At 36.8% G+C, this 11,990-nt stretch overlaps 1 protein-coding gene across 4 annotated transcripts; it reads right to left on the bottom strand.

Moving 5' to 3' along the window:
• Positions 1 to 6,180: 6,180 nt before the first annotated feature.
• Positions 6,181 to 11,642, bottom strand: LOC123312573 (cohesin subunit SA-1). 4 transcript variants are annotated; one of them, XR_006537652.1, is made up of 11 exons: positions 11,079 to 11,642; positions 10,714 to 11,025; positions 10,225 to 10,608; positions 9,940 to 10,170; positions 9,196 to 9,822; positions 8,865 to 9,143; positions 7,606 to 8,280; positions 7,309 to 7,549; positions 7,025 to 7,204; positions 6,818 to 6,887; positions 6,181 to 6,761 (listed from the first exon to the last, which is right to left on the bottom strand). XR_006537652.1 is itself a non-coding variant. In XM_044897079.1 (10 exons), exons 1-10 carry the CDS (start codon positions 11,502 to 11,504, stop codon positions 6,880 to 6,882), a joined length of 3,363 nt encoding a protein of 1,120 aa, XP_044753014.1. In that variant the 5' UTR covers positions 11,505 to 11,642; the 3' UTR covers positions 6,181 to 6,879. The 4 variants fall into 4 exon arrangements, 2 of the variants coding, with proteins under 2 accessions (XP_044753014.1, XP_044753013.1); XM_044897079.1 differs by having other exon boundaries at positions 6,181 to 6,887; XR_006537651.1 differs by having other exon boundaries at positions 6,818 to 7,204; positions 11,079 to 11,641.
• Between the last annotated feature and the right edge of the window lie 348 nt (positions 11,643 to 11,990).

Raw genomic sequence — 11,990 nt, 5'->3', positions numbered from 1 at the left:
ATGTCGAGAAATGTTTCCTCCCCGAGATACGGGGTGTTGAAATTATAGAAAAAAAAATGTTTTTTATTAATAACTCTTACTTTGCTTGAAATATTTCTATGAAATTTGAGAAATAGGTTTTGAGCGTCAAGGAGCACTTTTTGCATAATATCATTTCTTTTTTATTCTACCAGTGGCGTCCGTACTGCAGCGAGAATGAATATTTTCAGATAACAAAATGATACGCCACTGGTTTTTCCGAAAATAAAAATTACTATTTAAATCCTTATTATTGCTTCTTCTTTCTCCAAGGCTACAATATTATTAAAGTGGTTGCAGTTTCTTTTGGATTCATCTTGAATTGGAGGTCCTCCTGTACTGGATGCTAAATCCTTATCTTCAGTAACTTCTAACCAGATAATATTGGTTTTTTGTCCGAATATTCAGAGAATGAGTCAGTACGGACTCCGAAGTTCAACCATCCTCGTCCACCCACTCGATCTGGTGGGTTTTTGAGGCGTCGAGGTCAGATACGCTGATTTATTGAAACAATCCATTTAATCTGGGGAAAAATCGAATTATTTTTGGACCGTGGCGCGAGATCAAGTGCGACAGGCCTGAAAGTGTGAAAGTGCATCTCTTACCTCGATAACAAATGGCCGTCACGGCTGGTTCCAGGGGGATTAGATGGGTATGCGACCGAGTGGGTTTTTCTAAATGAAGCTCCCACATCTCAGATTTGAAGACGTACGATCAACAGCTGTACGTTCGGGATCTTCATCTCTGGAATACCGGCCTCTTTCACTTCTGAGCCCGCGGTTTCCGAATGCAGAGGCGTACTGGGACATTTTGGAAGCCCCAAGAACTCCCCGAACAAAAAGGAATCGCCAGAAAGTTATTTCTTAATTCAGAACCTCGTCACCCCTCTCAACTATTTTTCGAAGATCAAATTTTGACACGCGTATCTCCGAGAAAATTTATCGTAGATCTAATTGTGACTCATATTCTGGAAGAGGAACTCTTCAAGTCATCAATCTCGAAATTTCATCCATCTCGGTGCAACCGTTAGGTCTTGGCAAATTTTTAACTGACCCCATCTTTTTTGGAATTTTGCGAAAGTCAACTTTCAACACGCGTATCTCCCAGAAAAAACATCGTAGATCTAAATGTGATACATATTCTAAAAGGGCAACTCTTCAAGTCATCAATCTCGACATTTCATCTACCTCGGTGCAACCGTTAGGTCTTGGCAAATTTTTAACTGACTCCATATTTTTTTGGAATTTTTCGAAGGTCAACTTTCAACACGCGTATCTCTCAGAAAAAAAATCGTAGATTTAAATGTGATACATATTCTGAAAGGGCAACTATTCAAGTCATCAATCTCGAAATTTCATCTACCTCGGTGCAACCGTTAGGTTTCGGCAAATTTTTAACTGACCCCATCTTTTTTTGGAATTTTTCGAAGGTCAACTTTCAACATGCGTATCTCCCAGAAAAAACGTCGTAGATCTTAATGTGATACATATTCTAAAAGGGCAACTCTTCCAATCATCAATCTCGAAATTTCATCTACCTCGGTGCAACCGTTAGGTCTTGGCAAATTTTTAACTGACCCCATCTCTTTTTGGAAATTTTCGAAGATCAACTTTCAACACGCGTACCTATCTCCCAGAAAAATCATGGTAGATCTAAATATGATGCATATCTTAAAGAGTAACCTCCACAAAAAAGTTATTGTTAAGGATTTTCAAAGTAAATCACTCCTGACAACAGTTTTTGAAATCAGCTTTTATTGCTTATAGATCATTGTTCACTATAGGATAGGTTTTCCTACAATCAAGACCCAAATGTTTTGAGGCCGTGTCTGCATTATTTCCAGCATCTCTCACATTTTATCAGGCAAGAGCTGGAAGTACGTAAGAGCTCCTCATCGAAAGTTTTAAATTGCTGAAAGACAGAGGAACGTGTTAAAACGCAATTGCTCAAAAGGCAGTAAGTGTGAATGATGTCACTCCCAACCTTCTCAGTTGACAAGCATGAATAAATGGGGGCCCATTCGAATTTTTGGCGAAAGACATCCGAGGAAAAATAGATGCGGTGCAATTGAAGGATGCGTTATTATTAGAATCCCGTAGAATATGTGGAGCAAGAAATGAATTACGAGAAATGGAACAGAAAAAGAAAAAATGTGTTGTGGCCACATATAAATGAAAAATTTTTCTTGGAAACTCGTTGCCACTTTTGGCAGTTATCCTCTGGATTCTAGAACAGCAGTTATTTTTCTGAGCCCAATGTCCCATGGCAAGTTCATCTCAGTTCAAAATCTAGAATTAGAAAGGTCGTAGAACGTATAAAATCTTTCTCTGCATTGCAAACATAAATTAGTGACTTATCTACCTAAAGAAACAACTGAGAATTTTCTGACTGAATTATAGCACTATTTTTCAGGTCATACAGAAGGTCTCCCTCTAAGTAGACTTATTTATTTTATCGTCTGACCAGAAAGAATCCATAAGTCTCGGTAATAGCCAGTCTCTGGTTTTATGGCCTGTAAAGCTCCAGATTTAAAAATACCTTGCGTCCTCCTTCCTCTATTTGCTGCCATAATTTGTCCCGATTCAAATATAGGAACCACTAAACTTATTTTATGAAAATGCACAATTTTACGTCCAAAATAGGTCTGATTCCATCTACTAGCGTCGGACACTCTGAGATATTAATGCAATGAATGAGTTTGCTGTTAAAATTAGAGTGGATTAGGTAGGTATATATTCATTAGAAAGAGCGCTTTTATCATTGAATGATCAAATGATGAATCGCAATCAATTTTTCTCAGAATTATAGTCCACTGTCTAATTCATTCATATCTTCATACTTTAATGAAGACAAATCGTTAATTTACCATTGTTTACTGTCAAAAAGTTTTTTACTGGGCAACAAATCAAAACAACATGTTTCATTCCGAATCCGAACGATGAACAAGTGGAAAAATGAGAGGTGAAAGCATTATTTTAAATGAAATGATATGTTTGAATACAGAGATGAGTGTTTGTTGGGTAGCGAGGCCTGGTTTAGTAAACATAAAGCTCTTAAATGACAGTTTTCAAAATAAGTGCTAAACATTTCACGAGGTGTTTGTTTTGAAATGGTTGCACCAACTATTCAACAGCTCATAATCCTGTTGGGCTTTGGTAATCGGGAACGAAACTATTTTACATCCTTGTTTATTATAGGCAATATAATTTAAGGGAATTATATAATAACTGTCGCAGTGTTTCATTTTTATTGTCCCAATTCGATGAAGCCGTACGGAAATTTCATGAAAAGTGTTAACTTCTCCAAGTGGACTATAAAACAAGCTCAACAATTTTCACCACTAAAATTCTGTATCTTTCATCAACAACGCTTTATTCTTGAGAAGAGTGAGGTACTGTTTTAATTCAACAATACGTGTATGACGAGAATAACATGCAAATTTTCCTTAGATTCCTTCCTGGAATGTATTTCGGAAGATGAACTCAAAATATTTAGTGGTTTTCGAATTTTATTATGTTCTTATGTTCGAAATATTCGATTTCTCAAATTGATCATTCGAATTCGAAGTTATCTTCTTGGGAGGGAACAAAAAGGGTAATGAAAGGCGATATAGTTACTCTAAAATAACAGTTCCTTTCTGTATTCAGTGCCGACAAGTATCGAAATAAAATGTGGATTGCATTCAACAAACTGGGAGGTCTGACGCCAGATTTCAGAACATATAAGTGTTTGTTTGTTTACCCTTCATTTATTGTACGCATAGACACATGTTCTGGTGCCGAAATATTGCCCTAATTCTTTAAAATAACACGCGAAAGAAGATACATTCTGTTCCCCACCTGAACCACCAACTCCCTTTTTAGTATTTCTTCATGAAAAATTTTTATAAGCACGATATTTTCTCAAAGACGGGGTCCCTAATTCTCGTGAATGATATGAACAAAAATCGGCCACTCATGATCAACAATTTTGCTCATGAGATTGAAACGAGCGAACACTTGTTCAAGCAATTCCTTCCCCAACAAAATTCAGGATTTGCGCGCACTTGCACTTAATATTTCAGGCTCCAATTCAACTGAAATGTTTACTAAATAATCTGATTTCACCCACTGGCCGGGATTTATGAACTACGAATTATTTTCTAATGGGTGCCAAGTAGACGTTCAGGACTTGTACCGAGGATCAAATTATCAAATTTAGCGTCAATTTATGCTTTCGCCATTTATCTTGCCGACCACCACGATTAGATCAACGACTTCGGCTACACTCAAAACAAAAATAACGAGCTTTCTGTACTCTGGATACAACAGTTCAGATTTTATGATTTTTTTCCAAAATTTCCGATTTTCCATCGACCATAACTTGAAAACTAATCCTTTCAGCAAAATTCTGTTTGCATATTCGTAATCTACTGCCTCGATTCAATAAATGGTTCGATTTTGGTGGAAATCGGGGAGATTAAAAAATTTTTCAAATTTTCCATGCATATGTATGGAAAAATTTTTTGAAAAAAATTTTGGTCTCCGATCAAAACCAAATTTATACTGTACACTAATTAGAGGGCGTAGATCACGAATATGCGAACATATATTTTTAAAAAAATTTATTTCACAAGTTAATGGTCGATGGAAAATCGGAAATTTTGGACCTTCGCGGAAAAAATCATAAAAATCAAACTGTTCACGGTAGATGGATGAAATACTGTTTTTTCTGATTTTTAAGAACCAATCTATCACCAAAAAAATTAGCTTATGTCCAGTGCCTTTTTAATGGCTGCTACACCTCCTCAAAGTTGACCAATTTTTTCGAAATTTTGATTTATTTCCCAAACTACTGATCCTACAAGGAATCTAATGGCATATTCGTGATCTACGACCTCGAATTAGTAAGTTAAATGACCCTGGTCGATATAGCTAAATGAATAATTTTTTTTTGTACTCAGAGCCCTGATGAGGCCAGCTTATGCTTCAAACTTTCACAAAAACGACCAGTGTGAATCAGAGATAACCGAGAATCCACGAACGAACTAAATTTGCGGATGAAAATCAGATTCCTTGCTTTTGGAAGCCGTTTAAAATTAGGTCCACTCCTCCACAACGGATCCAAGCCCGGGCGTAAAATATCTCTGTTTGTGATGCAAGTACCAAAATTGTGTTTATTTGCATCCCAGCTCACGTGAAACATAATAAATTCAGGGGAAAAACAAAAGATTCGAGTGCTCAGCTAATGACTCCGGCATCCCGTACATTCCGAGGCTATTAAAAGAAAGATTTACGAGCGAAAAAAGTGTCTTTCCTAAATGTCTACAAATTGTCGAGGCGGCAAATGAGGCCCATTTATCAAGCAACTTATACAAGCGGCCGATTTCAGTTGCTTCGCACTCGGTCTGGTCTCGGCGAGGCACGTAAATTCTCACTCGTCAAAAAATATTATCGCCCTCAAATATAGACTGCACGACGATTTAACTGCCAGACCAGGGTGGCGCGAATGAAATTTGTGAAATATTCTTGTTTTTTTTTTTCACTAACGTGCATTTGGCTTAGCTTGAACCACACAATATTATCCACAGAATGAATATGGCACAGAGTTTTTCCTGCTCCACACATATACACCTGTATATCCCGAAATAAGGTTAAAAAGTTGTTCATATTCAAAATGCCAAAAATGTTCCAAGAAAAAAATATGAGGCATTCATCCTACGCTTCCCCCTGGTATCCGTCACTGACTTGATCTGGGTCATTTATTGTATTTCAATTCAAAGAGGCTGAAAAATTTCAAGACTGTACAAATTTTCATCCACTTTCCCCCAGTACTTTGGGCAAAAATTAAAAATAACTGTTTTCAGAGAATTTTCTCCAACAACCTGTTATATCGTTCCACTTCTTCAAAAAAGAATATACCATCGAACTTTTTTAACCTAATTTCGGGACACCTATATATACTATTGGAATAAAATGATTTTCGAAGATATTTTAGTAGTTTTTTCCTATTTTTTTATTTATCATTTTTTTTCATCAATAAAATATTTATTTAAAACTGACAGGTCAACCTGCCTCATTTCTTGAAAGGAAACCTATATAATGCCCACCTTCTAAATTTTATAGCCTACTTGACGGGGAATTTTTTTAGAATATCAGTTTCTACTGGAATAACAACAAAAAGCAATATAAAAACATTTATTTCATAATAACTTACAACTACATATAATTTGAATTCACAAATTAGCAATATATAAAACTTATTCAAAATATTACATCATTATTTCATCTCGTATTGAAGCAGTATCTGCTTCAATATAAGATAACAGTTTTCCAACAAAGTAAAATCAAAACAATTCGAAACTTGATATTTCTATCCAAACACATTTATTATCAGTCCAAATCAGGGATACTCAACCCTTTCTTTCTCTGGCCACCATTTTGCGCCCCCAAATCAGTTATCTAGGAACGTATTCGTGAAAAATTGATGAATTTCACTCTACAGAAAGTTTTAACTTATGAAAAGCTTTGGGCCGCAGGTTAAGTATCACTGGTACAAATAAAAATTGAATATATTTTGGTTGCAACATTTTCCTTGAAATATACAACTACTGAGTTGCGGATTGATTTGAAATTTTCATAAATGTACATACTTTCTTTGAAGAAATTTATTTACGAGGTATTCTCGTGATTTTTCGAAAAAAAAAATTAAAAGAAATGATTATTTAAGTTGAAAATACGGCATTTTTTTTTCTAACAAATGAACTAAAAAAAAACAGGTATTAGAACAAAAAAATATTCATTAATACTAAATAACTTACCTCTTCCTACCAGAAGGCCGAAATTTTCAAAAATATTAAGTTCGCAATATTTTCAACTTCAATTAGTAACCTATAAAATTAAAATAAGCTATAGGAAGATAGGAATAACGGTTCAAAAAATCACAATAATAAAATTGAATCACCATTTTAAAAGTGAAAATATACATAAATTAAAACGGATGAAGATATTTCAACCATAAAGACAACCTGGGAATTCTTGGTCAGACAAATGTTCATCATCTTGTTCTGGCTCTGACTCAGGATCTTTCCTCTTCCTTCCGTAAGCCCTCTTGCTTGTTGTTGGCAGAGCATCAGATTCCCCATGAAGCAAAGAGTTCCTGTACAGCAGCAAGGGTTGCCAGTCTTCTCCTCTAGAGCTCGGCATTCCTTTAAAAAAAAAATGAACAAATTTATCATGGGTCCACAACGATTTTTTTGAAAAATTTTATCAACTCAGAAACCGTTGATTGCCACCAAAATGAATCACTCACCTGTGTGTATTCTACGATCCAAAAACGCAAGTACCACTCTCTTATCTTGTTTCAACAATTTGTTGGTGAACTCCGACAAGATCTCCAAGAAGGAGATATTAGGGGGAGGTCCTGTAGGATCATCTGAAGCCTCTGATCCTGTCACTGCAAATAGTATACCTGCCCGATGGAGCGCTGTTATTGCCTCACGGTTTTTGACAGCGTCTAAACCGAAGGACAAGGCAAAACGTTTCGCCAATTCCTATAACGAATTAAGTAACGTAACAACAATTTTTTTTTTAATAGTAAAGAAATCACCTTCAACGCGAAGAATTCCTCATTCTGCCTATTGTTCTTGTTGTGGGTCTTCTGAATTTCCTGGTACATCATGTTCATACTGAGACACATCGTCAAGGCACAATTGACCTTGTTGATTTCCCTTGCCTTACTCAGGGTAGCTTTGATGATATCTCCGTATTCGTTGTAATATTTCACGTAGTGTTGAAACACGTCTGCTGCCGCCTTCGTTGGCATTATATTATAAACAATCAGTTTGCAGTAAGCTGCTAGGAAATTTCTACGCTTATGCAGTTCCTCAATTCGATGTTCATCATGTTCGGCTATCTGTTCAGGTACAAATACAAAGTTCTGCACAAATTCATTCAATAAGAGCTGCAAACTTCGATCCGGTACCGACACTAATTCGGACAAGAAAGAAGCACTACTTGATAGTTGTTCGCTGAAGACTATCAAAAGGTCGCATAAGCTGATGTAAGATTCCTCCTTTATCAAGGATTCGGAGGAATAACGTATCAAGTTCTGACACGCTTCGATGAACTGATCCAGCTGACTGCGTAGTTCTTGGGTGGCCGAGCCCGTCAAACCACCTCCTTCGTGCATTACTTCCAAGGATCGAAGACCCCAGAGAAGATAGTAAAAACAGGCGCTGATGCAATACTTCAAAGCTTCTGGAGGAAGGGGGCTTTCTACGTCCTGTTTCAAAAAGTGATTAATAATATACAATTGTAGTAGAAACCAAATGATTTTCTAGGCAAACTCAGACCAATAAAGGAGAAACTAAAACAAGTTTTCTATTAGTAATTACTACTTAGCCGAATCTTTATTTCTTTCCCTCGAAAAAAACGCTATAAAATTTAGAATCGAAAAAAACCTGCGAAAACGACACGTCATTGGTCATTTTCAATCGTGAATGCCCCGTTGAATGTTACGCTCATGTCTCTGCGGTTCTCGAGCTATCTTCGAGCATAATCGGTTGTCATCGGCGTTAGTCGTATAACGTGAAGTTAGCCGATCCCATAAATTCTATGGTTTCCTCTAATGACTTGAAATTTCAAATATTGACGATTTTCGAAAGACATTCTTCGACTTGTGACAAATGCTAAAAGTTAAATTCTACTTTGTACTCGTGAATATTCCATACAAGAAATAATACGAAGATAAGTACTTTTTCAATTTGTCCTGATTTTAGGCTACTTCTCCAAAGTGATACAGAAAGAAGCCGATAAGAAAGTTGATAGGTTTCAATGTTGCATTTTTTTTAGAATTGGCTAACTCACCTTGACATCCTGAAAGAGGGACTGCCATAAATTCCACTGATTCAAGTTATGACAAGCATAAAACAAGGATACTTTCTTCAGGGAACTGAGTACATTGAATATTTCATCAGCTTCGGGCGTTTCTTCGCCTAGGAGTAGGTTCCTCCAGTCATCAATAGCGTCCTTATATGAAGTAACTATCATATCTACAATCGTTGATCGGGCCACGTCACACCTGGTATAAATGGAATGACCCTCGGTACAGAGAATTTCTAATGTTTTGGCCAAAGTTTCCAATACCTAGAAAAATGAATTTAGGAGACGACAGATTTTTTTTTCCAATTATATTCACCTCAGGTTCATGATGAACTTGCACTATATGTTTCAGTTTAGCCAACAAGGCCTGCAGGGAGCCTTCTTGACGTCCACTTGTATATAAATCTAAATCGAAATACTGGGGAATGCTCAATAGATTCGCCAATTTTTCCGGATCAGCGGAGTATTTATCCAAGAGCAAAGGTAGGGTCTGAATGAAATGTTCCGTCAATTTCTGCTTGTCTTCTCCAGCCTGTTTAATTTCCCTCAAGGAAGAGATTTTTCTTGTGGGTCCCCTGCCAACTGGAGCTTCCCCAGTTGCAGCTTGCTTCACACAGCATACCATGATTTCTATAAGACTTGTTTCTTGTCGGTTATCCAAAGCTTCTTCATGAGGACCTGGTTCCTCTAGTAACAAATCGGTCATGCATTCCCAATCTTTCATCATTGTGTTTGACTCGATCAGAGAATCTACTAAATAGGCTGCGTGCTCGTGCAATTCGGATTCAATGAAAAATTGCACCAAATCCCTTATGAACGGGGTATTTTCTAACCGTCTTTTTCCTCTTTTCGTCTTGCCAGGATCTATATCTCCTGGTTGGAAAAGACGCTCGTTCAAAAACTCACCTGCAGCTTGTGCCACAGCTCGATGGGATGAATACACCTAGAAATACCATATCTCAACAGGAATCTAACCAGATGTTAGATATAAAATGAAACACTTCCAACCCAATTTGGAATTGATATAATTACACCCATAATAACTGAAAATATCACTTACCAACTCGTAAACATGCTCACAATCTTTGTCAGTCAAAATTTCATGATGATGCTTCAGAATAGATATGACAAGTTTCACTGCTTGAACAGCAACATCATATTCTTTGTCTAACGTCATGGCTACTATACGATCTTTGAACTTATTAGTAAATAACTCCAACTTGCCCTTCAATTCTTCACTGGCATATAGGGGTTGCAAAGCCTGGAGGCACCTCAACCTCACTTCCCCAACCTAGAAAAATCAAAGTTATCCAATAGTTTCGTAAATATACCATAGTCATCTAACCTTATCGTGAAGAGTCCAGCCAATATACTTCAAGTAAGAATCGTCAAGAAAATTAGCATGAAACTTATGCATCCATACACCTATTTCTGTCATTGCAATTGCTCGTATTTCTGGCAAGGTATCCCTATATCGATGTACGAATACTGATTTAAACATATATGTTAACATATTTTTGATTTCATCCATATTTTCTTCCAATTCCTGTCTTTTCTGGAGGAGGGACTCTAACCTATCGCTTGCTCTTTTTTCTCTGGTTTTTTGTCTCTCAGCTTCATATTGCCGTTGAGTATTATCCAGGTTCACAGAAACAGTCAATGCCACATCTACTAATGCAGTCATTAGTTTCATAGCCCCCAAAGTGGCAGTGTGCCTGAATGCACGGACCTAAAAATCAAATATTATCTAATTTATGTCTGTACTAAATCTACAACCCATCCGATATATATTTCTTTGTTGAAAGTTCAAATAACTTAACATGATATAACTTACTTGGGAATCTGACAAACCAGTTAATAAAGATATGACATTATCCATAAGAAACTGGTCATAAATTATCGAGTACTGGCACTGTTTCACCAGAGTCTGAACAAAATCACAAAAATTTTGTCTGAATTTTTTCCAACTTTGTCCTGCCATGATGAGAGGATACTCCCCTGATTCTTCATCGAATTCTTCCGTCATTTTTCTTATAATAGCTGCATGCTCCATATCAGCTTGCATTTGTTGCGTTATTCTTCCCTTGCAACCAGCAGCATTGATGAAAAATTGCATCAAGGATATGAGAGCAGCTTCTCTGTTCACCTACAATAATTCATTACTTCATTTGAATAACAAGGGTATGAATCAAAAAGCACCTTATAAGTTTCTATCCAATCATCCACAATATTAGTTAACGATGCTTTACTATTTCTAATGATATTATACAGTGATGTTTCATCTTCTGTATTATGGTCTGCATGATTTTTTCTTCCTGCAGGCCTACCTCTACGTCCCCCTCTCCCAGGACTTGGTGTCGTAGGGGAGTATGTTGGAGGTGGAGGTGGTGGGTTATTGATTCCTCTTGCTTTTGATCGAGTCACCCTTCGCATACCTGGTGTTGGGGGTGACTCAAACATGCCATCTGATGATCCCCCAGCATGATCGCTGTATGAGGAATCTTGTTGGTACATTGCTTGATGTACATATCCATAGTTTTCAGAATCTACTTGCGGTGTCATCGGATTTTCGTATTCTGGTGGCGGTTCATCCATACGGATGCGTTTCCCACCACGCCTCTGCATGTTGAATGTTTATATAGCTTATTTATTGAAATTCTATATAATTTGCCACTTTTTGCTCTGGTAAACAAACGATTTTTATTTACAGGACATACTGAACACAGAAAATCAAATATCAAGCAAGAGAAACGTCAACACTGCAAGCAGTGCTTCTGACAGAAGTAACGGAAATAAACGAAACGACTACCAGTGGCGTGTACATTTTCCTACTAATATATTTATTTTGGGTCTCAGGAAAGAAATATTTCTTTGGGAAAACTAACAGAACTTCTCGTTTAAATTTTCGTAATCTGGGACCCGAAATTGGAGAATGCAATTTTTTCACCGATCTACTACTACTCTTCATAATTACCCAGTTCTATCTACTCTTCATAATTACCAAAATAGGTATTGACTGTTCCCATGTACTGATATGCGTGTATATTCTACAACTATTTAAGTCAAATTTCCGTTTGGGAAGCTCAATAGCCTTATTTTATTTCGGTGAAA

Source organism: Coccinella septempunctata, chromosome 4 (assembly GCF_907165205.1).
Source record: "Coccinella septempunctata chromosome 4, icCocSept1.1, whole genome shotgun sequence".
Classification (NCBI taxonomy): domain Eukaryota; kingdom Metazoa; phylum Arthropoda; class Insecta; order Coleoptera; family Coccinellidae; genus Coccinella; species Coccinella septempunctata.
The sequence above is the reverse complement of the archived record's forward strand: the minus strand, read 5'-3'. Positions and strand labels throughout refer to the sequence as shown.